A 27061-nucleotide genomic window follows, 5' to 3' on the forward strand; every position below is an offset into this window, starting at 1 on the left:
TGACCTCGTCTCGGTAGTTGACCATTTTTCAGGAATACACGGGAAATAAGGTATTTAGGAATAATAATCTTACAAAATCAATTGTTTATCGTAATAATGGATTGACTTCGTTGATGTTGGTTGCATGTTCCTGTATTATATTTTTAAAATATATGAAATCTGAAAATCTTTCATTAAATTATAACGTTATATTTAATAAATGTAATTTGCGATCAATTACTGATTTAAATTATTTAAACTTATTTACTGTTTACGGCATATCCGTTTTATATATAATTTCGAAGTGGAAACAAGGACTCTCGATTTCGAAGTGCAATACATTTTGGTACATGACTGCATGATTTCGTTAAATGGCTAGATAATATTACTAAATTCAACAAAATATTAATATGCATTTGGTTAGGCACTTATTCTAGAGATTATTAAATTACTGAGCTAGAGCAATTTAATTAATTCATCGAAATTAATTCCTTCTATAAAGAACTCTTTTACAAATTATTCTGAACAAGTTATTAATTTCGAAACATCGTCTACTCTGTTTTTTGAATTAAATTTTACATGGATTTAAATCATTTTCATCTGTTTGTTCCTACACTTGATGTCATAATTTTTTTGCTGCAAGTGGTCAACGCAACAAACTCAAGTAACTAACGCAATTACTATAGTTCCCTTGTGTCCAAGGATGGTCGACTTCCGATATAATTATTGAATTTTCAAAAATGTCTATAAAATCTGGGTAATAGGACTACTACGAAAAATATATCCATTTTATTAAATTTATATTATATTTTAAATATTTTATTTTATATTTTAAATATTTTATTTTATATTTTAAATATTTTATTTTATATTTAATATATCCTTTACCCTAATTTAATATATCCTTTAAATATATCCTTTACCCTAATAATTGCAGGTACCGATCAATGATTAAGATCGTCACGATTACTTTTCGTGATCGGTCACAAAATAATCGTTTAACGCGCGGCTCTGAAAAAAAAAGAGCACGATCGAAAGTTTCGTCGTCCTCTCAGAACGATTTACAAGTGAACGTTTGCCTTTGTGCTTAAATTGCAGATCTCGATCGTCGTTCTTTTTCCCGAGGAAAGTGCCGGATAATTATATCGTCACGTGTTCACTCTGATCGCCGAAATACGCTTCACCTCATCGAAGGGACTCGAGCACGCGAGATTATTGTCAATAGGTACGTTTACATCTCTTCGCATCTTAACACCGAGAGCTGGTCGCAAAGTCTCGCCGTTCATTCACTTTTCGATAATATTCAAAATCATAGGCACGTCTCCAACCGAATTTGGAGATCATGAAAGACAGCTAGAAGACTTTCCGACCATCCCGATGTCACATTACACGTGTACGTGAACGAAAAAACAAATCCTGTTCTTTTTCAGTCGCACGTTTACAGTGCTCCACCGTGGACGCTAATACGGTATGCGGTGGCGAATCTTCATCTTAGCCTGTCTCCTACTGAAGGGGGTAAGTAATTCCACGATCTGGTAATAACACGGAAATCGAGCCACGGAAGATTCAACGAGAGCTTCGGTTCCCACGTTGTAAAACCAAGTAGGTCACTGGCCCGAGTAGTTTCTACATATTCGAAATTAATGTACAATTATCGAACGATTAATTAACGGGAGAAACTCGCTCGCGCAAGTTCGAGATAACCGATCGTTTAACGAAATCGGATGCCTTTGATGGCAGCTTTTTGGCTTGATTCGATCGGCCCGGTGTCCCGAAATTGTTCTATAAAAATGTAAATTACCATGAAAGTCGTGCGGCCTAGTGTTAAGGTAGAAATGGTTAATAAGCGCAGCATCGCGTCTCGTTAAAATTCAACGCGGCCGTAGCCGTGCGTTTATACGTGTTGAAGCAGCTCGAGCCGTTCGCGAGCTTGTTGAATGGACGGTCAAAAACCGCCGGGAAGCAAAGAAGAACGCGCGGCGACGTTTCAAGGGGGGTAGGTCGGTATGTCTGCGTGGGTAATTACTACATTATAACCCAGATTCGCGGTGGGTACATAGCCTGCAATGCCGTTACCCAGTGCTCTGACCCAGAGCTAAGGGCGACTCCGAGGCCCGGTCGATGTCTTGAAATGGTGCGCGGCGTTTCGATCCGGCTCATCCACGTCTACTACGAAGTAACGTTTTACCGTCAGGGCCTCCGCCGCGAATCGGTCTTACAAGATTGCGCGCAAAAATTGCACATTAAACTACCGGTTCCCCGATCCTGCCTTCCCATCCTGGATTCTTGGGGACCGACGCGCACGACTTTAATTCGTTCTCTACCTTTTTTTACCCCTCCCCGTTTCCCCTTTTTCAACGACGTTCATTCTTCGGGACCACCGAGAGGCACTTCAAATATTTATGTCAGCGACGCCGATTTTTAGATTGACTTCGTTCGCCTTCTCCTCCGTGTTTCACGCCGCGTTCCAGAGAGCTCGAGTATTTTTCGAGATTGGCTGCGGTAGGTTATAGCGCTTTTGGAAAATCTTCATTTCGGAGGCTTCGCTTTCAGATTACCATAGAGGCGTGTTACACGATTGTCGCGGATCTGGTTTGTTTTTAGCCGAAGCTTTTAATTATATCGCAATGTTAAAATCCTGTCGATACGTACAGTTTCGTAATGTTTCAATGCGAGTGTTGAATTATATTGCCATTATCCGCGAGTTTAATCGCGTTCTCATTTCTTCATCGCGTTTTATTATCCTACCATGGTTTCATTTTATTAAAGTGCGATTCATTGAATATTGTTCCGACGACTCGTTCCGGCAATCAAGCAAAAGCGTATCACTTGAATTTTCAGTAAAATCATATACGTCATCGTTTCTGAAAAAGGAAGAATATTTTCGACTTTTTTATTTATTTTGAATACATCCTCTAATAATGAAATTATAGCCGAACATTGAACCAAACCAGTTAATTTGGCACAGTCGATAACAGTAACATTTCCGTGGAAACTTCATCACGGTTTACAACTTTCCGCAGCGAGCATTTCAGAATTATAGGAATCTTGACATAGCTCGCGTCGAGTCTACGGATATTAATCATTCGTGCGTACGATTCGTTTAATCCTCGTAAAATTCCTTTACGGTAATTCGTAAAAGACTGGCGGTCGGGTCGGGATACGAGGCGTGATAGTTCTTGCGGGTACTCGAACAGGTGAATGGAGGAGATAGGAGATGAATGAAATACCTTCTAAGATGATAGAACCTCGACGAGATACGAGAGACTGCTCGGAGCGCGGAGGATAATTATTACTCTTCCAGCGTTACTATAATTTTCCCTTTTTGCCGAATGCTACCATCAACGCGATATTAATCTTCGGACACGTCGTAACGGAAAATTAATTACGTCATTACTGTTACGGGCGCGGAGACAACATTATTATCGTTGCCCGGGACGATTAAGTGATTACGTTTCCCGACGGAAATCGTCTGGCAGCAGCGGTTTGATTCCGTGCATTTCTCTCTCTCTCTCTCTCTCTCTCTCGTTTTCGTTCTTCCTCTTTTTCTCTCGACTGGAAACGAGAACGAGACATGTAATATGCAAACCGACGCGTCTCGTCTCGTCGCGTCGCTGCGGTTTCTCTCGAAGGACGGTCGTCGTCTTTTACAGCCGGCCGCGCCAAGCCCGGTGCCGCCGCGCCGTCATCGAAATCCATCATGAGTTCGTTCACAGGTGACCCAGTAAGCTTTCGTCGAATTATGGAACGCGTAGGCTGGAAAGCCGCGCGCGCGCGCGCGCGCGCGGCGCAAGATAAGCCGACCGACCGGAGAGGGTAGAGAGACGGAAAACCGAACCGCCGCGTGTATCTGAAGCGCCCGAGCTGACCGATTGACCTGCGGCTAAAGACACGGGTGGTCCGTTATGCCCCAGGGTCACGCGTGACGCAATCAGCAGCCACTAGGCTGGCGAACAGGCCCCGATGCTCCTATTCCGTCGTTTGGTCGCCCCTTCTCGTTCGTGGCCGGCTCTCCGAACCCGTCATTCGTCGAACAGTCAGAACGGGTTTGTCGGTCGGACACTGTTGTCTCCCATATTGGCCATCAGGAATGCGTACGGTTGGAGAGATAGCGCTCCGAGCGGATCTTCGGTCCGCGCCGAGAGGCCGCACATGAAAAATTGCATTTCTTTTTGCGGCGGCCGGAGAGGCCTCTCCTCTATCGCCGGTCCCAGCGCGCCGGTTGCCACGGCATGCCGGTTCCAGCGCGCCGCGGCCGATCTTCCCACATCGGCCGTCCGAAAAAAATCGATTATTTATACTCGACGGGGGTACCAGGGCCCGCGCGAAATTTGATTATAGCACCGTAAAATCGCGGAATTCCGCCTCGTATTCGGTGCCGCTCGGATCGGGCCGCGTATTACACGCGCCCGTAAAAAATACCTCATTCTCTTGTATGCTTAACAACGAACGTATAACGCGATCTTTATGCGCTTATTATACTCGAGACCCCACGAGATTCCCGAATATACGGCGAAAAGCTGCGCCCGCGCGTTTTCACGGCGAAACAGTTTGGTATTTTCAAAACGGTTTCGACCCATTGCAAATTAATATTCGACGATAGATCGACGATAACGATTACGATAGAATTCTCCGATTCGATGCGTAACGGTACAAACGAAATCTCGCCGCGTTACAACAGGCGTTCGTTCGAACGTAAAGCACGTTCTCAGAATGCAAGTCCCCGATCGTTTTAACGCGAGGACTTCATACTGTCCGTGTGTGACGCGTCCTGTCGTTAACACGTCGAGTTTATGGTAATTTTTCGTTGCGATCGTACGGAGTGAATTCACGGATCTTTTACATGATAATTTAGGGGAGTGCGGTATGCAACGGCGTCCGATGATTGCGGTTGCGGGCTCGTCTCGTATAAAGGCGGCCCGTCCGAACGCAAAGAACTCGCGCCTCTGCAAATTATGCAGCCTGACAACATCAATCTACTTTCACACTTTCTCGCCGTTTATCCCTTTCTCCGTGGCTCGACGTTCTACAAAGTATTTTGCCGCGTGAAACGCTCGGCAACATCGCAGCATCCCCTGTAACAAAGAGTCCTCCTTCTGTTCGCAGCTGGCCCGAACGGAGGATGTGGAGGTGGTGGAGGCGATCCCCGGCGAGGACAATCGGAACGACAACTCGGCTTTGAACCGGCAGGACAATGACATTAACACGCCGGACCAATTAGCGTTGGAGTCCCTCGGGGAGAAAGACGCCGGCGGCAATCACTATAAGCCGGGCGGTCTTAGAGGACATCCGCTGCCTATGCCGCCAAGCCGGGGTAGTCTGGGGCTGCCGCATCCACGGCCGCACCATAACGTCGCGTACCATGGCCCGCCGCCGCCGTTGCCGCCCTCGAAGACGCCGTCGGAGGCCATCGACAAGATCTACACGACGGGCGGCGGCATTAGTTCGGCGGTAGGCGTCGAGCCTTGGCCAGCGCCTACGCCGGACATGCCGAAGATCATCTCGCTGGACGTGAAATGCGAGAAGAACCTGATGAAGGTTTATCTCGGCTTCGACAAGCCGTTCTACGGTATAGTGTTCAGCAAGGGCCACTACAGCAACGTCAACTGCGTGCACCTGCCGGCGGGTTTAGGGCGCACCTCGGTGAACTTCGAGATTAGCATTCATGCATGCGGCACAGCTGGCAATACGGAGAACGGTCTCTACGGATACGGCGCCGAATCCGGGTCGGGAACGTACTTCGAGAACATAATCGTGGTGCAATACGATCCGCAAGTTCAAGAAGTTTGGGACCAGGCGCGCAAGCTGCGCTGCACTTGGCACGATCTCTACGAGAAATCCGTTACCTTCCGTCCGTTCCCGGTCGACATGCTGGACGTGGTGCGCGCCGACTTCGCCGGCGACAACGTCGGCTGCTGGATGCAGATCCAGGTCGGCAAGGGGCCGTGGGCGTCGGAGGTCTCCGGGCTGGTCAAGATCGGTCAGACGATGACAATGGTGCTCGCGATCAAGGACGACGACTCCAAGTTCGACATGCTCGTGAGAAACTGCATGGCCCACGACGGGAAACGTGCCCCGATACAGCTGGTGGACCAGAGGGGCTGCATCACCCGGCCCAAGCTGATGTCGCGGTTCACCAAGATCAAGAACTTTGGCGCGTCCGCGTCGGTCCTCTCCTACGCCCACTTCCAGGCGTTCAAGTTCCCCGACTCGATGGAGGTGCACTTCCAGTGCACCATACAGATCTGCCGGTACCAGTGTCCCGAACAGTGCTCCGAGTCGCCTCTGCTGCTCGAGTCCCAAGGGCTCCTCGAGAATCATCATCATTCGAGCGGCCATCCCGATTCCAGCTACGGCATTCCGCCACCGATTCCGCTCCCGCTGGAAGCGTACCTGCAGGCTGCGGCCGGACGGCCGCGCGACGAAAGGCGGAGGAAGTCCCGAGAAATAGTGCCGACGCCACAGAAGGCGGTGGGCGTCAATCGAATAATCCGCGTCGTGTCGACCGGCGATCTAACATTTTCGATCGACGAGTCGAACAACGCGGAATCGAACGGACCGACCATGGTGTTCCCCGTTCGCAACGAGAACACCGCGACCTCGGCGATGATTTGCATGACCACGCCCGGCTTCGCCATCACCCTCATAGTCCTCCTCGCCGTGCTGCTGTCCTCGTGCATACTCTCCACCTACCTCTGTCTGCGACTGAGACCGTTCTCCGGCAAGGCCAGGAAGGTCGCGACCTATTACACCGGCGAGCAGAACGCGCCGAAGAAGTCGACGAGGACGTGTTTCTACTCATAGTTTCCGGCGACAGGTCCGTAAGAGACGCGTCGTCGATCGGGTCACGCTTATCTTCTAATCCGGCAAGTTTCCTCCGCGCGGGACTTGTCCGCGACGGCTCTCGTGCAGCACACGATTGCTCGTCGAGGCGAGCGCGAACAGCGAACGGCGCACCTCGAGGCGGAAGAAGGCGCCCGCTTCGTCCGTGCAGAAAGTCGATGGGAACGGGGAAAGCCGAACTTCGAGTTGCTCAACGATGATCGCCAGGACTCCGATTAGTAGTACCGTAGAAAGGAGCTTTGGCGAGATCGGGTTCCTGTTTCGCGCTTGTTTTCGGATCATCGAGGATCGGCGTTCGACTTTTAAAACTGTATTTCGTTGGGTTCAAGCGGAGACCGGCCCCTCGCGGGCCGCTCCATTCCGGGTATTCTAGAGGCTACAGAATGTCGCAAGCACGATTCTGTACAACGGCACGTATCAGATAGAGTACAGAGTTCGTAACGAAATAAATACAGATACTCTCTGGCTACGTGCGTCGCGTCTGCACGGCCAGAACGATCAAACGATATGGATTTGTGCTTCGTCATGGTGAGATTCACGCTCAAACACTCGCGACGAGATAGAAGGAGGAGGAAGAGAGTGAGAGAGAGAGAGGAAGAGAAGAAATTTAGTCAAAGATAATCAAACGCCGCGCTCACGACATCCTTGTTACAATTATCCCGGGACAATGGTATTTGGGTATTCTATACGTATTACTTTCTTAACTTTGTACCGGTCGCATGCGGAACTCGCATGCGACAACGGTTACGATTAAGGCTGAATTGTTGCGAGATAATAGTCTATATTTATGTTTAAAGAGGACACGTTCTTTATAAATATCGTTGACAATATTATCGTCGGTACCGTTATTTATTTGTTGCCTGGAATGCCTGTCATTCGCACGATGTATCTTGCGGGCTTGTAATTGTGTAAGTGGCTGCCAAGAGATCATTAAAGGAACTGTATACGTTTAGCCTAATCATTTCCAAAACAATTGCGGATTCGAAAGAATGTACTGCTACGTCCACGTTATCGCCTTATTGCCTAATAAGAGGAGACGAGTATCGATCTTATTGCGAGTAAAGACGAAGGGGACACGGCAAAAATGAGGTCGAATGTGTAAAGCGATAGTCAGTAGCTTGTAATGGCATGTAACAGTTTACGATATAATGTGTTGTACGTTTATCTTAAGCAATTAGGTGTACGAAATTCGATAAGCTGTTCGTCGTTTTTTTTTTTCCGTAAGGATCGAATAAGTTTTGCGATTGTACTTGCCATTTGTGCGACGACGTTGAACATTATGGATTTAGGGGAGGTGGCGAAATTCAGAAACGTCGAAAGAGTTATATCGGGGAGAAAAGTTGAGCCAGGACGAAAAGCAAACGTCGGACCTGTGGAAATCGGTTAAGGTGCTGTAAATACATTTATTGGCATTATCATTGATTTATGTTTAAATAAAAACAGAACGTCTCGATTAACAAATAGACTTAACCTTTTGTTCCTATCGCTCGGAGCAGCACCGGATTCGATGCCACGCATCGTCGCGCTCGTTATTGGGGGGGCGGTCGTCGCCCCCAATTTAAAAGTCCGCTTCGCCTGCAGCCTCACGGCGATTTCTGACACGTGTACACAAGAGATTTATATACCTAAGAAACGATTCGGCACGCTGTAGCTGTTCGGGCTCAGTTTTGGATCAGCGAATGAACAAATTGCCTGTCCGAGACGTGCCGCGCGCCGTGTTCATTAATCCGTCTCCCGGGGAGAACATTTTATTACAAAATAAGGGAATCCGAGGATCTTTCGTTCACCTGCGTAAACAGCTTCTCCGCACGTCCGCGCGCAGCACTCCGATGTGATAAACCCTTCCTGCTATGAACATCCTCCAAATATACGCTTCTTACTTATATGTATAATTACGTATACCTGGTGTTTCAAGGCCAGCGACTAACTACACATGGTAATATCGGGGAACGTCTTCCTGGACGTTCCTCGAAACGCGCGTCACGGTTAGAAGATTCTTAAATAATCGTTTCGACGCTCTAGTCGCCTATGTAACAGTCAGGAGAGACCGATCTTCGATCGACTCCGACCTCTAACCTTCGGTTGGCACTGGCGGAGGGGGGAAAGAAAATTCTATAAAAAGAATGAAAGAAGTATGATACACATTACATATTCCGAAACGATTGGTCGACAGCAGAAACTTGTTTCCTTCTTTCGAAATATACTGTTTACAGCTACTATAATTATTGTCGTAACGTGTCAACGGAAGGTTAAAAATGCATCGAGGTATCCGCTAAAATATATATCGAGCTCTTCCATTATCCTACGCAGAGATATACATTATTGAAAATATATGAGAGATTCGATCGTTCAGCAGCAAACTTTCTTCGTGCTCTCTCTCTCTCTCTCTCTCTCTCTCTCGGAAGAATTTACCGTCTCTTTCTTATGCTCATTTAGGTATTGTTACTCTCAGCCTCTTTGGGGCTAATTCTAGAGGTGCTGTTACTTCCACGTAGTATTTAGGCGTTAAACCATGTTTACAGATAGATAACGTATCCTATGAAACGCGTGTCTCGATGCAACGAGCACCATTAACCTCTCTTTCTATCTAATTTCCAGAGTATTTCGTACGAAACTTTGTTAAATATAAATTACAATGTTCGTTTGTACTAACTGTTTTATTTTATTCGTTTTAAATCGTAATTGCTATAGCTCGCCAAGTTAGAAAAGATCCGCGATCGACGCGCGATATTCGAACCAGATTGTTCCCGACAAGGTTTCCCCGTCGATCTCAAGTTTCGTTCGGATAGCAAAAACAATTATTTCGGAGAAGCGTTTGTTCCTCTAGCTGGAACAGATCGGTGTTACTCGTCTCTTCTAACTTGCGGGTCTATAAGTGTATATCCATAGCAGCATCCCTAGTAAATCAATAATTAAATATGTATAAATCTATAAGATATATAGATGACTTACGTACAGAAAATAGATTCTCGTAAATCGCGGTAGTTTACATATGTATATGCCGGTGATTATGAAAGTGATCTAACACAAACATATATAGATGATAAGAAATCCTTTAAGTACTTAGATCCCTTCCGTAATTACTCGCGCATATGTTATATTCTACAAGATTCAAAGTGTGTTAATGCGTTCCTTTCCGTTCTTAAATTATCTAAGGAAAGCGATGCACTCGTTGAAAGCAGCGTCATCCAGCTGCGGCCGTCTTCGATCCGCTGAACGTCGCGTCGATCGAAGAAACACAGTTTCCTAACAATATCATCCGCAATCTCATGGTTATAGAGTTTTTACAATATTCACAGCGTCGGCTGTCGCACTGTCCCATTCTTTCTTTCTTCTCTCTCATTCTTCTTTCTTTCTCTCTCTCTCTCTCTCTCTCTCTCTCTTTCATAAATTTCTTGAATTCCACACACCTGACACCTTACTTACCCAATACCAACAATTACAAGCCAAAAACGAAATCATCGTGTATGTTTCAGTTTCTGAATCCGTTAAGAAAATACACCCACATTTAAACACCTATTAAAGTAATTAGTCTCTAGAAGGAGCTCGATTCCAAGCGTACCGTTCGACTTTCTCTCCTCGTCTCATTCTCTCCGCGGCTCACGCTCTCTTTCTCTCTCTCTCTCTCTCTCTGTTTCTTTCTCTCCCTCTCTTTCGCTCTGTTTCTCTGGAAGGAAGGATTATCCCGGAACAATGGTCCGCGAGAGAACTCTCGCGCGCAATCGTACGCACTTAAAGTAATTTGTACAGCATATTATTGCACGTCGTCTCTCGTGGTGGCGAGCACAGGCCAAATCATTGCCGCGGACACGCTCGTCAACCCCTCTCGACCGAGGGGCTCGCGGCGACCGAGTTCGTCTGTTTTGGTTGGATCTGTTCGGGGTGAGCCGGTCTCGTCGCGCATCGCACGCGCAGCAAACCGTACGGTAGCCAACCGTTGGTCGTGTGCACCGCCCTATTGTTCTTCCTGCTGTCGACGGCCTCGCGTTGCGCCTGCAGCCGATGGAGCATCGCGCCGGCGACAAGCGCGGAAATCACCGCCGATAGGGCGACGACGATGAAGAGCGCGCTGAACCCGGGCATAGGCAGACAGATACCGTAGACCACCTCCTCGCGGATTCTGCCTTGGAAGACCGTTACCGCTTCCGCATGAGTGTCCGGGCTGAAGGCCAGATCCGCCTCCGAGATCACCTCGTATAAACCGCTCACGCCGACGTCGGCGCTGCGGATCTTACGATCGGACACGACCACCGACCTCTTTCGTCGGCCGTTCGGCGATGTGAGAGGTGTCACCGGCACCGCCACGTTGTCACCCTCCAGGTTCCGCGGACCGTGCGGGAATTGTTCTTGGTCGCTCTCGTATCGTGTCACTCTTGGAGGATCCTGGAAACAGAGTCGACCTCTCGTTGGTGTTCGGAGATAGATACTCTTGGGAAGAGTTCGTTTGACGCGATCACCGACATGTCACATTATTTATATATGTTATATGTATTAACGTTGATTGCTCGTGAAATTTCGGATGACTAAAAATGTTCTTGACTGTCTGCAGTAAATACAATGAACGAAGGAGAACTGTTTGCATCTGTAAACATTGTAATGTACCTCTTCACAGATCATATCTTATTATTTAATTCAACTTAATTCAACTGTCAGCTATTTTGTAGCAATGCAAAATATTATAATGCAATAGTTTTAAGGTATGCAGAAGTTTTCATAGAAACAGACAGGACCTTGTTGTGTTAAAAAGAATTTAAAGATTAAGTATTCGTGAATGTATCAATGTTTAACTAGATGTTATAATTAATTTTTGCTGTAGTACAGTACTCTCTCCCAATAGTTTGTATTCTCTTTCAATGTGATTGAACAGTTCTTCCACTACTGAGCAAGCATATTTTATTATGTTGGTTCGTTTTGCTTTTCATGTATCAAGAGTAATTGATAGGGGTAGTTGACTTCGGGGAAATATATTCCCTTACATCCACATATACCGAACTATTGTCTGGGTTGTTATTAGGATTTTTAGAATATAAAAGAGTTAAACTGATACGTTGTTACTGTGAAATATTTGAACTGTTTAGTTGAAGAAATGCATAATTTAAGCTTGAATACCAATGACGCGATGAATTTGTTTAAAAGTTGAGCCAACGAAGAATGTAACATACATATAGTGAGCAACAATTTATACTTGAATTCCGAGTGATTCAATTTTAAAATTCAGGATTTTATCAAATTCCGTAAGCAGTCATCGGAAACGCGATTAACATGCTTTCGGTATATAAAGGAATTATCTTTTTAAAAATCGTCGGTCCGACAAAAACTTGTACGAGAAAGAGATGAAAAGCATGATGAATATTTACTAAGAACGGTCTCGAGAGATCATCATCGTCCGGATGTATCTCCTCGTCAGGCGTCTCAACGACTGGCGCCGGTAGCCGGTTGCTCGTCTGCGCCTGTGCTTTCGGCGCGGACTTCTCGACCCCCAAGAAGTGACCTCCTATAGAGGTCATCTCGTCACCATCTTGAATGATATCGTCGTAAAGGGAGCCATCAGGCTGCTCGGCTCCACCTCCGGCGTTCTCGTTGTCCTTCTCGGCGCTGTTATTGTCGTCATCGTGAATGGTGGGCGGTGCTGTGGTCTGCGAGTATTGCGGTCGTATCTGATCCTTCCGCTCTTGAATGTAATGGCCAACCGACCCACTGAGTTGACAATGATCCAAACAGCCGTGACGACAGATCTCCACCTTGACATTGATCAAAACAACTTTAGATCCCGCCTGTGTTTCTCCCAGTCATCGTTTCCTTCGTCCCTCGACATGCTAATTTACATAATCAATCTATCACAATTTTTTGTTGTCTCTACCGACGAGCAAACTTACGACATGTGTAAATGAAATTTTTACGAGAGCACGTCTCTTATCGTACACGTTATAATATGTTTAGACGTCTGTTAAGCATCGGAATATCTAATTTTTCATTTCGACATCACAGAAAAACGCCGTCCGTTAACCGATTATCCAACTTTTGATTGGCTCGTCCGGAAGACGGTCAGCCTCTTAAACGCGTTCGTCGTAGTGCTAGCAATTTTTCTTTGTTTATCTGTTCCTGAAGAAACATGCCAACACATGGCGCGAACTTTGTCACGCCGCAGCGTTTTGATCGGTAAATGAAGTGCGTGAAACGAGAGGGTTAACAGGTCCGCAAACACCGCTTAGCGGTGCGTAATAATAAATCGCAGCTCGATCGATCCTCCGATCCACTACGTATTAGTCGACGGTTTACCTTGCACTTGATGTGCACGCTCAACGCGTCCGGGAACTTGAACGCGTGGAAGAAGGCGTAAGTGATGACTGTCGCCCGATCGTCGGAGCCCCTCGCCTTCAGGAATCGGCTGATCATCTTCGGCCTGAGCACGCATCCGAACTCGTCGCTGAGCTGTATCGTGTGTCCGCCGCCGTCGGAGGCCACGCACGACTTGACACGCATGTCGAATTCCCCTGCACCGAGTTAACGAGGAAACGTACTTAGTGCCCTGTTCGATGGCGGAGAAGCGCGCGCGCACGCAGAGAAACGGGTGCCCGGTGGCATCCGTTCGAAAGTGTGCTCGTTTACCTCGGTAATCGTTAATGGCGACGACCAGGGTGAGCGTGGAGCCCAATGGTACTATTCCGGAAACCGGCGGCGCCCATGGTCCTTTGCCGTGTTGAATTTCCATCCAGCAATCGACGTTGTCACCTGCAATATCGACAGAATAGCACGGTCTCGTATTTGTGCCCTAAAGGTAGGGAACGGGCCAGGGGTCGGCGGGCCGCTTTCTAGGCGCGGCGTGCCAGGTGCAATTTATACGTGTTGCATAAATTGAAATTAAGTGGCGTGGCTGCGGTTCCACCTGTGGTCAACCACGAGTGCACGAGTTACCGTGTACGGTACCATCATTTACCTCGTATTAAACTCTTTGCTACGGGGATCATCGTTCCTCCTATCCGCTACGTGTCCGTGGACTTGTACACGGTAAAATGTGGCCGACGTAAACCGCCGGAGCGTTCATTCAACTCACGAGCGAGCTCGCGATCGCTCTAATGTGTGCCGTTCGATTTACAATGCCGCCTTTGTGCTCCGAAAACTCTTTACCGTCGCGACTACGACCTTGATCCACGGCGTTAATGCGTCCGCGCAGCTTTTTACTTATTGCGTGAACGCAAGGTCGCGTTCTCTCCGCTCTCTCTCTCTCTCTCGCTTTCGCGTTTAACGGATAAGGTGGTCCCGAGCGGAGAATTCGTACCTCTAAAGTCCAATTGTATCACGTCGAGGTCCGCGATCACCATCGGCGGTTTCGAGGCAGTTTTCTCGTAATCGTTGAACCACTCGCATCGCAACCGCTTGGCTTCGTCCCAGACCTCCAGCAGGTCTTTGTCATACTGCACGACAACGGTGTTCTCGTAGAACTGGCCGTGCATGTCCGGCTTGGTACCGCATCTACGGGCAAACGCAGTTTAGTTTCTCACTCAGCGTATCCGCGCGCCGCGGACTTTCCGCCCTTCGCTTATTTACGTCAGGTTATTTCTAAAATATCTAAAATAATAAGTCGGTATTGAGGTATACTGGAAGAGGCAACGATTTTCTATAAGAATTTCGTGTCCTGCATTTGCTTCGGAAAACATGCGCTAAAACCTACACTACGTTGATCAGGTTCGCTTGTTCTATTAATACTACATTTTCGAAAAAATGATTCGAATTATTCTGAAATTCTTATTCAGACATTTTCGTCAAATAGTACAATTTTAATATAACTTTGACATTACTTAATTCTGTCAACCTGATCTACAGTATTACCATTTTATATGACTCAATAGCGCAGTTTATACGTATATGCAATTGAGTTTGTGTAACGGTTAACGTTCAAATCAAATAAAACGATTATGTGAAAATTAAATAAAACGGTAATGTAAAAATTTGTTTCGAGGATATTATGTAACAATCTTGAATGATTCTCAGAGACATCACTGGAAAGAGATTAAACTACCTATGAGAACTGTTTAACATAAGTCATCAACGAACTGCGGATTTTGGCAATAATGGTTAAATTGGATAATTGAAATACAAATAATATAATTAGTGGAAATATACGATTATAAATACGTCAGACGATTTTAACAATTTACTACGATCTGTTGAAATTGTAAAAATTATTGATAGAAGCAATTCGCTTTCTATTTCACTTCTGTGTCTTATTAGAACTATTAACCCTTTAGCGTATTTTAATTCGACTCCTGATTGAAATTTTTTACCAGTAATCTGTCAAGTGTAAATATTATTTTGTTCTAAATACACGCGTTTCCTTTTCCTTTCAAGAAGTGATTGCAATAAGATAACTCGAGTAACAGCGGAGAAGCTGGTACGGCAAGTGGTTAAAAAGAGGAACACATTCTACATCGTTTGCAATTGACGCGAGCAATGTTTATTTTGCATACACATCCGCAATCAATTGTGGAACATAAAGTTACCATTGCGGCTACTGAAATCGCGGCGCGAAGCGAAAAGTACAGTATCGGAGGTACAGATAGACACGGAGGAATCGGGCAGTTAATTGACAGTATCTAACAGCGATAACTAATTCTCTCCGCGAGCCTCGCGAACCGAACGACTCCATCAGCGGGTTCAATTCAAAGCAATTACTCGCTGGTGAAATAATTTCTAGTTAAACCGAGGCCCTCGTCGAATCGCGTGTTATCTGACTCGCGCGGCGCGGCGAGCCAGGCTGCGCACAGATCCTGGCCGTAAAGATGTTTCGCTAGATGGATACAGTCCGGCGAATCAATGGGAATCCCACGGTCTTACCTCGCGTAGGCTATTCGAAAGGAGAAGAAAGTCTGCCCGGTCGATGGCGGAACGTAGACGCATCGTGGATCGGCGTGCTGGCCCTTGGACGAGACTATGCCCTCGAAGGGTTGGGAGAACGATAGATGCACGTCCATGTGATCCTTTCCGCACATCACTTCGAGGGATTGTATGGCCGGCATCCCTTCTGGCCTCTCCAGCGGCCAAATGTCGCTGCTGCTACCGACTCTCTTCAAGCCAACCACCTGCGCATTCAACGGACATACATTTCGCTTGACATTTTGTTACCATTTCGCTTGACTTTTTGTTACCATTTCGCTTGACTTTTTGTTACCATTTCGCTTGACTTTTGTTACCATTTCGCTTGACTTTTTGTTACTATTTCGCTTGCTTTTTGTTACCATTTCGCTTGCCTTTCGTTACTATTTTTCGGTTATTCGCTTTTCGTTCGTCTTTCCCTTCTTTTTTCATTCACCGTGGATTTAACGACCCTCCCCCCTCTCCCCCCATATATTCCGCACCGGCCCCCTGTTTCCCGCCGACACCGAACACGCGACGCGGCTCTGTCCTCCTATCTTCTATACCCCTTTCGGCCGAGCGTGCGAAAAGTTACGCGTGTAAATCACGCGTTATAGCGGCCGTCAACGCTGGTCAGACCATTCTGTCAAAATTTATTACGAGTTTAGAAATTCTTCGTGGTTCATGTCTGTATCTGCACGGAGTTGTTATACACATACACCGGCCCCGTACCGGCGTGATTTCATTAAACTATCGAGCGTGAAATCGCGAGATGGATGGGTATCAGGATGCGACTGACCTACTAAATTGATGGTTCGGGAAGGTGTACGCGGAATACCGCGAGCCGGGATCAGAAATATCTGGGCTATCGCTTTATGGTGAAACTTTCTTGATTGATTCAAACGGCGGTTTAACGAACAGTTTCGAATTTCGAAGGAATTTCGCCCGTATTGTTCCCTCTATAGTAAAACAGAGTGTACCAAATCGCGAACGAATGTCTTCTCTATCGTAGAAACATGCATTTTTAACCTTTAATATAAATTAAATATTTAACATAAATTTATTTACATTTTCCCGATGCGTTGTCGCGTAGATGAGAAATGTTTATTTTACCGTATATAGTTAAAGTTGTAATGATTACGACAACGCTTTAATATTTTTTTCTCTTAAACAGCATTAACCCTTTGCACTCGAGTGACGACTCCGCGGCGCCATTAAAGTTATTGTAACACATTCCAAAATGATTTTTGTAGATATCGTCAAAGCTTCGATTAAAAAGATTGTTGAAAGTGTAACCGTTGTACGAATCAGGAGATTCAATTTCATACGCATAGAATGAATTTTGTTACATAAAATGAAAATATGAAAAGCCAAAAAATTATTTCAGATATGCAGTTGAAACGGCTTCGAGTGCAAAGGGTTAATTGAAAAATGTGGCCGATTCGACGGTATTTAGAATATCGTTTCGATAGGCTTTAAATTCGTCAGAAAGATGAGAGACCGCAGAGGTTACTTTTGCGTCTTGATTCGCCCGTATCTGCCCGCTTCGTAAATTGTTACCACTAAAAATCTGTATAACGGGGCGCTTTATATTCAATCTGGATAGCAGTGTCTCGGTGTTTTGCGCTATAAATCGATCGACGGCATAACTCGAATCTATAAGACGGCCGAGAGATCGTCGAAGATTAAAGCGCAGCCGTGGAGCGGTTCGGTCGGTGCGATTAGAGGATACAATCTAAGTTTCGCGGCGCGGCGCGCGCCGGCGTTGAACGAATCTGATAATATAACAGGACGGCGGATGCTTCGGTATAGTTACCTAGATCTGTATAATCGTTGTAAAAATTTTACGAGGTTAGTGACGCTCTGATAATCGGGACGGCGCTCACGACGGAGGTGTATCCTGATTGTAAATCTTCCGCGCGCCTATGGCAGATGTACTGTAAGCGCGCGACGTATATTATATTCTCGCTGAAATACATTGTAATTAGAAGACGCGTAGAATATCGCCGACATGTAGTATTTCTTAACCGGATGCTTTGAACACGAATGTAGATAAGCGGCGGATTTGCATTTTCGTTGCGGCGCGGAAAACGATTTTACGCGATAAAATATAAATAAACGAAAGAAAGTACGCCGTCGTAAATCCGGAGAGGCAATTACGGGGCGACTTTGTAGCGGCGCGATGTATAATTCGATTTGACGTACGGGAGCTGTAAATGAGATTCGACGTAAATCGTTCGACATCTGTTGCTTCGCAAATAAATATATACACTGACGTTGTGCTTCGCTAAATTGAAACCATTACGCGTTGGAAAATCTTGATTTATCGCGAGATTATTCAATTCGTGATATAAATAAAATGCGAGTGATACGATCGGAAGGACGTTCGTCTGATACAGATTTAATACAAAGCTACCACAATAATGTAAATAATAGATATTCATTCTTTCCAGCGTATTTCTTCATTTTAGCCAGACGGAGTATGCGTATGCATCGATTACATTAGCGTACAAGATTAGCACGCAACAAATAACGCTAATCGCGTCTAATTTTTCAACCGGTTGTTCAACGATCCGAATCGAATGTAAATTCTGAATGAAATTACACGTTATCCAGTTTCGTACGAACGCGTGCATCGACGGCACTTAGGTTCTGCTGTAACCATTGCGTTAACCCGATCCGTATTTTATCTGAATCGATTTCCGCAAGAATCCGAGACATCTTAAGCACGCCGACGGGAGGATAGGTAACAAGTGCCGTAATAGATGCGGCATCGTTCATTACACGTACCGTTCAACGCATAGGAGGTTCCCTGTCGTGAATCGCGAAGTTATTATCGTGTATACACCCACTACAAGCCGCCACCACCATGTAGATCATCGACGGGACGGGTCCGCGCGCCGTGCCCCGAGAGAACCTGCACGCGGCTGCGAGATCCGTCGAAAAGGAAAAAAAAAACGGCAAACGAACTGACAGTCTTTCAAGCGGCCCGTTGCCAACCAACAGAAAACGAACGAGATGCAAATCACGTAACAGCTACGAAACCACCGAGCGCGCGCGAGACCTTCTACCGCGGTCGTATCTTCCCAACAAAGCTATTCCGCGTATCTTTATACTCTAACAGCGGCCATAACTGTCTCATTTCACTTATTGTAAATCCTCGCGGCAATATAGTTGTAGCAACGATGTATTTACACGGCTACAGCTTTACGATCGAACGGGATTGTAAAAATGTCCCGTCCATTTTTACGCAGATCTCTTTGATCCTTCGATCATACGGTCGTCGACGGTAGAGCATCTTCAGCCGTTTGTTAGGTTATGTCAGGTTATGTGTACAGCTGTTGGGTCGGCAACTAAGTAATTCGCGGATTCAAAATAAGAAGGAAAATTCAATTCTTTTGCTTAAAAATATAAGTTTACTCAATTAGACAAATCAATTTTGACGATGCCTTTCTTTCAAGGCTTTTAATATATTGTATGTAACATAAAAATCGTGCTTGCGATGATTGCTGTTTTGGAAATAATGTAATAAAATATGTCTGAAACCCGCGCCTTGCCTTTCCATCCTCAAACTGTAATAAAAACGAAAGTAAATAATTAATCGGTGCAATTTTCATACTAAATGAAAGGTGAAAGTCCAAACAGCTAGAAAACAATATAGATCAGGTGCTTTGATCCTGCCCTTTTGGAAATAATACAATAAAATATGTCTAAAATGCGCTTCTTGTCCTTCAATTTTCAGACAGTGATAAAATCGAAACTAAATAACTAATCGGCACAATTTTCTTACTAAATTGAAGATGAAAGTCTAGGCGGTAAGAAAACAATATAACTTAATTACTTTACAAAATCCGTAATCACTTAATTGCCAACCCAATACATTATCGTTAAATGTTAGGTTATGTCAGTTTTCGGGGAGCGGCTAACAACAGTGTGGCAATTGATTCGAAGGACGACTAACAGTGTGGTAATAGATTCGAAGGACGACTAACAGTATGGCAATAGATTCGAAGGACGACTAATCGTGTGGCAATAATTTCAAAGGAACATGCTACTTTCGAAATGTGTATTGATTCGAAGTAATCGAGGAGACCATATATTTGATAGCAAAAATTTGGTCGCTTTATCATAACCCTCGCAACGCGGTGGCTAGATTAATTTTGGCGCAGGTTGTTTAAATCTCGATCGCGAAATTTTCGTTGATCGAATAAAATAAATATAATTTAAAAAGGTCAACAAGCCTATCTATAAGAAATATCTTCAAAAATACATCACAATCTCATTTTCATTAATCGTAATTTTCTAAATATATTTAACCCCTTGCACTAGAATGACGAGTCAGGCTCGTGACGAACGTTTCGCGAACGACTCGACAACTATGGCTGCCAATCATTTCTATTAAATCGAAACAAAATGTGAATCCCCTGTCATCGAAATCTGGGAATGTAAATAAATGAAGACAAATCGAGAAACAAAAATAATTTCGTCACATCGAGGAAATTATTCGGAACGAAACAGTCGTAATCAACGTAGCTCCGAGAAGGGTAATAGTGCAAGGGTTAAAGCGGTACTATTTTTTATTCCTGCTTGTTTTTTCTTACTCGGTATTTTTTTAGACAGTTTAATATAATATTTTAGACAGTTTAATATAATATTTTAGACAGTTTAATATAATATTTTAGACAGTTTAATATAATTTTTCAGACATAGAATTGGATTTCGTTGCATCAGAATTCACCTCGAACTACGAAGCAAGGAGATCGATCGATTCAACGATTTTTGACATTCCGCGTTGAAAAACCAATGATTAGGATGGGTCGGGTTCGAGGATCGCAGCTTCCAGGAACAGCCGGAATTTCGAAGTCGGTGTAACATTCTCGTTACGGTGGCGGCAGTTTTTTCGCTGGCGACGCGCAGCGTCACGGCACCGCGCGATACCCGGTGGCGGAGCGATCCTAGAACCACGGATGGCAGGAAAGTCCGGGGTAGAGCCGGTACAGGCCGTGGGAGATTAGGCGTGTTTGTCCCGAGGATTTCTAGAAATGTCTCTGCTCTGCGTGCATTCTTCAGTACGTCTTTGGGCGTATTACCTCGAACCCGCGTGTACTCGCACATACACACATACACACAGAGAGAAGAATGGCCGGCCGGGCAGAGCCGCAGAAAATCCGCGACACGTACGCGTTAGCTCGCTAGCGAGCGAGCGAGCGAGCGCGCGCTCGTCGCTGATGGAAGGTGTTCCCCGCGTGTACGCCGGTGCTCTCGCGCAATGCTGTAACGGGAGAGGCGTCTTTACCGCTGCATTAACGGTCGCCGTTTTTCGCGCAAGTGAAAACAAGTTTCTGCGCTCTTACAATCGCACTGTTAAATGACAACGTTTCATTAGAAATGATTACGCACCTGGCATACGCACCGGGGCTGCGGGTCGCGCGTGTGTGCGCGTCCAGGTACGTGCTGTCGCGGACCGAGCCTTGTTTTTCCACGGACATCGTCTTGCTGCGCGACTCGATTCATGCCTTCGTGCCCGGTATCGAGGATCGACCGGACACCGGCGGGCAACGGTTTTAGCCGCTCCACGGTCCTGATTGTACGCAAATCACCATTTAGGATATCGTTCGCAGCCTCTCCTCTCGCCTCTCTGTTTCCCGACGCTTTCTCGTTCGTCGAACAGAGTCAAACCTATTCGCGGTTCGAATAGCAAAGCGAACGTCTCTTGAGCACGCTACGAAACGAAACGTCGATGCAATGTAAAATGTCTTCGTGAAATACGCGTTCGTTACAGCGCAGCTCGTTGATGGTTCCGTGGAAACAATGCTTTTTAGCGTCGATGTCCTAAATGGTGTTTCTTCTTCCCTTTTTTCAGCGCCATTGACGTCGGACAATGTAATAACGTCAATTGGTTTTCTCTTTAGCGTGTCGGCAATGATATCTGCTCGTTTATGACGATTACCGTTGATGCAGCATAGTAAATGATGATAGTGAAACTCAAATTATACCTATCTCTGCAATCTGCCGTAGGGGTAGTTCGTTCAACGAGGTCGAAACAATCTTCGTTCAGGTTCCTCGTTTCTTCTCACGACCATTGACATCGATAAAATGTATGTCTCTTCATTTTTTTTTGGTCGTTACTCTTTTTTTTTAGCATGCTTCAACCGATTCTTCCAAGTAAATTCACGGGAAAGAATATGTTTTCTTTTTTCGAAGACGCGACGGTAGGTGCTAACAAGAAAATAGAGTAGCACGTCACGGAGTTCGTTCGTTCATGTATAAATCTTTCGCAGGCTCATTCGCGTGTATTAATGCGGCCGCTGCTGCAAAAATGCGTGAGCACACAGCACGTGACGCCTTGTCCGAGGCGCTGTCAGACTAAGCCGTGAAAGAGTTAATATGTTTAAAGTGTGCTACGTGCTAAAATGCTCATTTGCTTGTTTCCACCAGCGGTTGTAAGATACTCAGCGTGGAATTAAATTACGTTTCGCGGAGGCTCGTTAATTTCCTTCGAATCACTTTATAATAATAAATAATTTTCTCTTTGTTACTATAACTATTTATTAGGACTCATTTAGGGCACTATTTGGGACACATTTGTCGGGGAAAGTAGCCTGATTCGTGCCTTGACTTAAGTTGAAACGCCATTAGAAAGAATACTTTTTCTAGTTTTATTAGTAGAATTACTTATAAATTTTGATTTGAACCTTGTCTAAGTTATTTAGAAAGAAATATTCAGGTCAGAAATATTTACGATACAATTGAGCAGTTGAAATAAAAATCGACGAAGACGTCAGGAGAATTTAAGAATATTGGTGCCTTTGGTTTTCATTCGAGTATAATTCACTTTGTATCTGTCGAATAAGATATGTTAGATTTTCGTATTTAAACATAAACGAAATGAAAGAATAAACAAGTTTACTAAGCCTTATTCGACAAATATAAAATCAGTTATGCCGGAAGACAATGCGATTTGGTAAAGTCGCAGTAATCGGTTCCATAACCTCATTAAGTCTCCTGAATTACCTAGAAAAATACATTTTTATTTAACTTCCGTTTCTTACATTAAATTTCGACAAATTCTCCTTCACACGAAGAATTCTAGTTGTTATTGAAAATTTCGCTGGCCCCGTGATTCAGTCGATGGAGAAAAAGGGCACGCGATTCTTGAAGTTCAGAAAATTGTCCAACATTATATCTCTGCTATTTATCAAAATCGGGCTTGCGCGCCTGAACGTGAAACGAATTTCGAACGATATTTATATTACACGGGGCCAGACCGGGGGCAATTCGCTGGATACAGGAGGCTTTACGATTTCACAGCAGTGCGTTACAACGGCGAATGTATCAGTATTCCGAGTTACTCGAACGTGAGGCACGCCGGTAGGTGAGTTTCCCATCGTGGCTCTTCTGGCATTCGAATACTAATGCCCGTCTCTCTGTGCTCGATTGTACTCTTCGTGACACGCGGAAATAGCTTCCACCGGTGCTCGCTTATGCATCGTCCCTCCGCTCAAGACAAGCTTCTATTTCTTTGTGTCACGTTCTATCGAGCGGATACCAATAAAGATTCCGCCGGTTGCTCATATTAGAAACCGTACCCCCCCCCCCCCGTCCGTTTTACTTTTCCCGTCGCAGTCGCGCGTTATTATTTGAGGATCAAAGATTCGCATGAATGGTCTTCTACAGCATCCGCCGATGTCTCTTGCTCGTACCTCTTTCCCTCGACTGATTGCCGGAGGATTTTCTATGGTATAATAAGGATACTTCGAATTCCGTAGATACTTCTGCAGAACGGTTCGCGGAAATCCACCGGTTTCCGTTCACCTGTCCCGCGTATTATGCAATCTGTTCAATGGATCCTGTTCGTCATTCATTTGTATTTTCGATTCAATGGAAAATGTAAATCTGTTGTTTGCTTTTATACCAGTCATTATTATTGTCGATATCATTATTATTATTATTTAGTTAGTATTTATGGCTTCAAATTCTTTGTTACAGAGATAATAAAGAACGTAACACATTATGCTCGTAGTCAACGATGAAAGCAATAAAATAAGATATAAGCGGATGCTACAAGATTAACTTACCTAGTTAAATATGATGTTTCAAATTCATAATAGAATGTTTGAAATCGAAAAATGCGCGATGGAAGTTCTAAATCGGTGTAAGGCAGTTACTTTAATCTTTTGAGGTTATATTATAATAATTATACTCAGATAATACCGATTTTAAAACTTACAAACATCTAGGATAGAAATTCGCTTGCTTTCTGTTTTAAATACTATGAAATTTGTTATTTCACAACGCTTACGTTGGACGTATTTGTCTCGAATATAAGACTATAAATAAAATGTGATTCATTAACGAGACATTTGATGTAACATAAATTGTCACTTCACCAGTTGATAAATTTTATACAGAATAGAAATAATCGTTAATTGCCAGATTTAGGATTTATTGTAGGATGTAACTGTTTGATAAATCATTTTAATGCTACCAAATATTTACTCGTCTCGTGTATAATACTTTGCACTTCATCTGCTGATTTTTTGATGAATTCATCAAATCTGCAGGCGGGTGGCTATAATCTCAGTTGTGTGATTGGACTATCCATTTATTAAATACTAACTATTATACTGTAATTGGATTTCTATTATGTTGATTAAAATGACGAATAAATCTATATATATTTATCAAATTAATTAACCTGTTAAATAGTCAAAATTCGACGAAAAAAATTCCTACAAAACAGAAGCAACTTAATTATTCAAAAGGAAAATAAAGCAGCTCGATAAAAAATTTATATTGATCACAGTGAGCGATATTTTTGCAATTCAATAACCCCAGTGAAATTCGAGTTATTCGAATATACTGCAACAAAAATAAACTTCGTAAACCAGTCAATAATTCCATATTATCCGTGCACACTGTATTCGCCTAACAGCTACACGTTCAAAAACGTCGAAAACCGCAGCCGCTCGGCAAGTGTTAATTACCATCGACAATATCGTAGAGGATCACCGGCAAACAGAAGTTCGGCCGGTCAATTAAGCGACTCGTTAAACGGAATGAAAGGAAGTCCGCGCCGCAGCCGCGAGGAAGTTCGGAAGTCGGTCAATTTCTAATCTAAAAGTCGAAGAGAATCGCACAAGTGTCGTCCGTTTTATGTATTCGTCGACTGAATAAAGTCCGCCGCTGAGTTTTTCCCGAGGCGTGCGCCGCGGAAAAGGTTACGCGATCGTTTCTCGGAACGAAGAATAAATCCGGCAGCGGCGAACAATATGGTCGCGGAAGCGCATAAATTCGCAAGCGCGCAGGCACGCGAAGGGGCGACGCGGCGCGTTTCCTGCGCGGAGACCGCAATAAGAGAGGTCTCACTCCGCCAGTCGCAATATAACGTCGTGGGGGCAATAGGTTGTGCAGGGGTCCTGAATAACTTTCCGACGCGGCAGGTGCAGAGGGGAGGGCCGGGCGAAAAGAAGGTCGTAAGACACGGGTAACGGTACTTAGAGTAGGCAATATCCGCTTGTAAGTCGCCGCGTCTCCCGCTGCGTCATCGCATTGTCATCGAACTATGACGAATTTCTCGTCGGGAGCCGTTTCACGACCGGGCACACCGACATGCTGCAGCTCGCATGCCGTCCCAGTCGCGAGAACCGAGCTCCAGCTCTCTCTCTCTCTCTCTCTCTCTTGCTCTCTTGCTCTCTCTGTTCTCGCGATTTCTCGTTCTGAACGGTACCTTTACTTATTAGAGTTTGACTCCTCTAAGCCCGTTAGCCTTTAATTAAAGGATCCACGAGCGGACGCGGCGTCAGCAAACATACTTGAAATTATAGCTACCATTATCGGAATTGGTGGCCGAATCGCTGCACGATCTACGGCTTAATTGGCCGACGAAAGGAAGGGCCCTGCCAGATAAGAGAGTGAACCGGCCGTGAGCCGTGCGAATGGGTGGTGTAATGGCCGCGGATTTGCGTTCCGACATTTTAAGTGTCGGTTAACGCCGTTTTACAGGATTTCAGAAATTCTTGCGATCGCGTGCCACACCGGCTTTCGACGCGCAAGCATCGATTCCGTGTCTCCGCATTAAACCTTTGCCCGGCACCATTATCTTCGTTACGACGATTAGAGAATTTTCCCGATTCCGAGGATTCCATAAATGAAAAAGAATATTTATTAAAGAGAATAGAATTTGATCCGGACTTAAACGATGCGATAAGATTCGTGCTCAACGGGTTATTTCTAGAAATCCTCATCGCGAGTACAGCGAAGGGCTAATCGAAGTTTAAAGCAGCTCGATGAAACCATTAGACCGTTTCATTCCTTTTCGTTCGCATCGGAATTGTATATTTTATTCCAATAGTTGCAGCCATGCGATTTGGTTATGTTCGTAATAAGAGAACAGGGTAAATCGTCCATTTTTCTCTTTGTAATAGTAATTTACAGGGTTTCTTGCAATTGAAAAATTTGCACATGCAGTGATATCTATCGTAAGGACAAAGTGTGCGGGCTTGTACTTCTGCATGCAATTGCTGGACTCTGGATTTTATGCACGGCTAAAAAATCGACCGAATCAATCGTCGAAGATGGAAGAACTTAATATTTTAACGACCGGTAGCCTATAAATCGGCTATTTCCCCTAATCGGTTGCAATAATAACCATTAATTCTGTATCAATTATCATGATAAATGTGTTAGATTGTACTACAACCTTCAATATTATTATATAACTTTTACATATTAAATATCTTTCGCGATCAATAAGATAAATAAACTCAAAATAGAAACGAAAATATTTACGACCGGTCGATAAAGGGTTAAAAATATTCTCGCGATCTTCCGAACGGGTTGGAATTATTGAAAGAAGAAATACAGTTTGATTTCTGTCGTATACAATCGAGTCGGAGAATTTTTATTCCGCATAATGATACGCAGGCCTGGCAATTACCATTCTAATTCAAGTTCCATTAACAGCTGCCGCGGCACCGACGGTAGGCTGAAGCGATTCATTCAAGACCCCGCTTTGCACACTAACAAAGTGGTCCGTGGAGCACAAAACGAATTATCGTATAGAACATAAAAGATCGTTTCCATTATTCAAACGATGTCCACGGAAAGTGGCATCTTCGCATCCGCGAAAAAAGAAAACAATGTATTCAGCGATCGAGTGCCCCGACTATCGCACGCGGAGAGCGTAAAGTCGGCGGCCAGGAAGCCCGACCAACTTTTATCCGGTCCGCGTACGATACCTATTCGCTGGAATCGTAATTAAAATTTCTATATAGACGTTTCCCATGCAGGCTTTATATAGGCTAACCGTTAGGTCAATATTGAATTACATTTTCCATGTGGGTCTGTACGCGCTCGTATCGCCGTCCGTCCGTCCGTCCGCGTG

General features: G+C 44.8%; 2 protein-coding genes across 2 annotated transcripts in view; one reads left to right on the forward strand and one right to left on the reverse strand.

Moving 5' to 3' along the window:
- The first annotated feature begins 1101 nt into the window (after positions 1-1101).
- Dy (transmembrane protein dusky) lies at positions 1102-8277 on the forward strand. The gene is made up of 3 exons (XM_078197122.1): positions 1102-1204; positions 1410-1494; positions 5086-8277. The coding sequence occupies exons 2-3, from the start codon at positions 1450-1452 to the stop codon at positions 6781-6783; spliced, it is 1743 nt and encodes a 580-aa protein (XP_078053248.1). The 5' UTR covers positions 1102-1204; positions 1410-1449; the 3' UTR covers positions 6784-8277.
- A 1916-nt stretch (positions 8278-10193) lies between these two features.
- Positions 10194-27061, reverse strand: part of M (zona pellucida domain-containing protein miniature) — a 32850-nt gene continuing 15982 nt past the window's right edge. The window contains exons 3-8 of the mRNA XM_078197314.1: positions 15658-15902; positions 14102-14295; positions 13432-13554; positions 13102-13316; positions 12180-12563; positions 10194-11205 (exon numbers count right to left, since the gene is read on the reverse strand). Of these exons, the coding sequence (XP_078053440.1) occupies positions 10639-11205; positions 12180-12563; positions 13102-13316; positions 13432-13554; positions 14102-14295; positions 15658-15902 (1728 nt within the window). The 3' untranslated portion in view covers positions 10194-10638. The remainder of the gene's footprint in view (positions 11206-12179; positions 12564-13101; positions 13317-13431; positions 13555-14101; positions 14296-15657; positions 15903-27061) is intronic.

The sequence above is a fragment of the Augochlora pura genome, chromosome 3 (assembly GCF_028453695.1).
Source record: "Augochlora pura isolate Apur16 chromosome 3, APUR_v2.2.1, whole genome shotgun sequence".
Lineage (NCBI taxonomy): Eukaryota > Metazoa > Arthropoda > Insecta > Hymenoptera > Halictidae > Augochlora > Augochlora pura.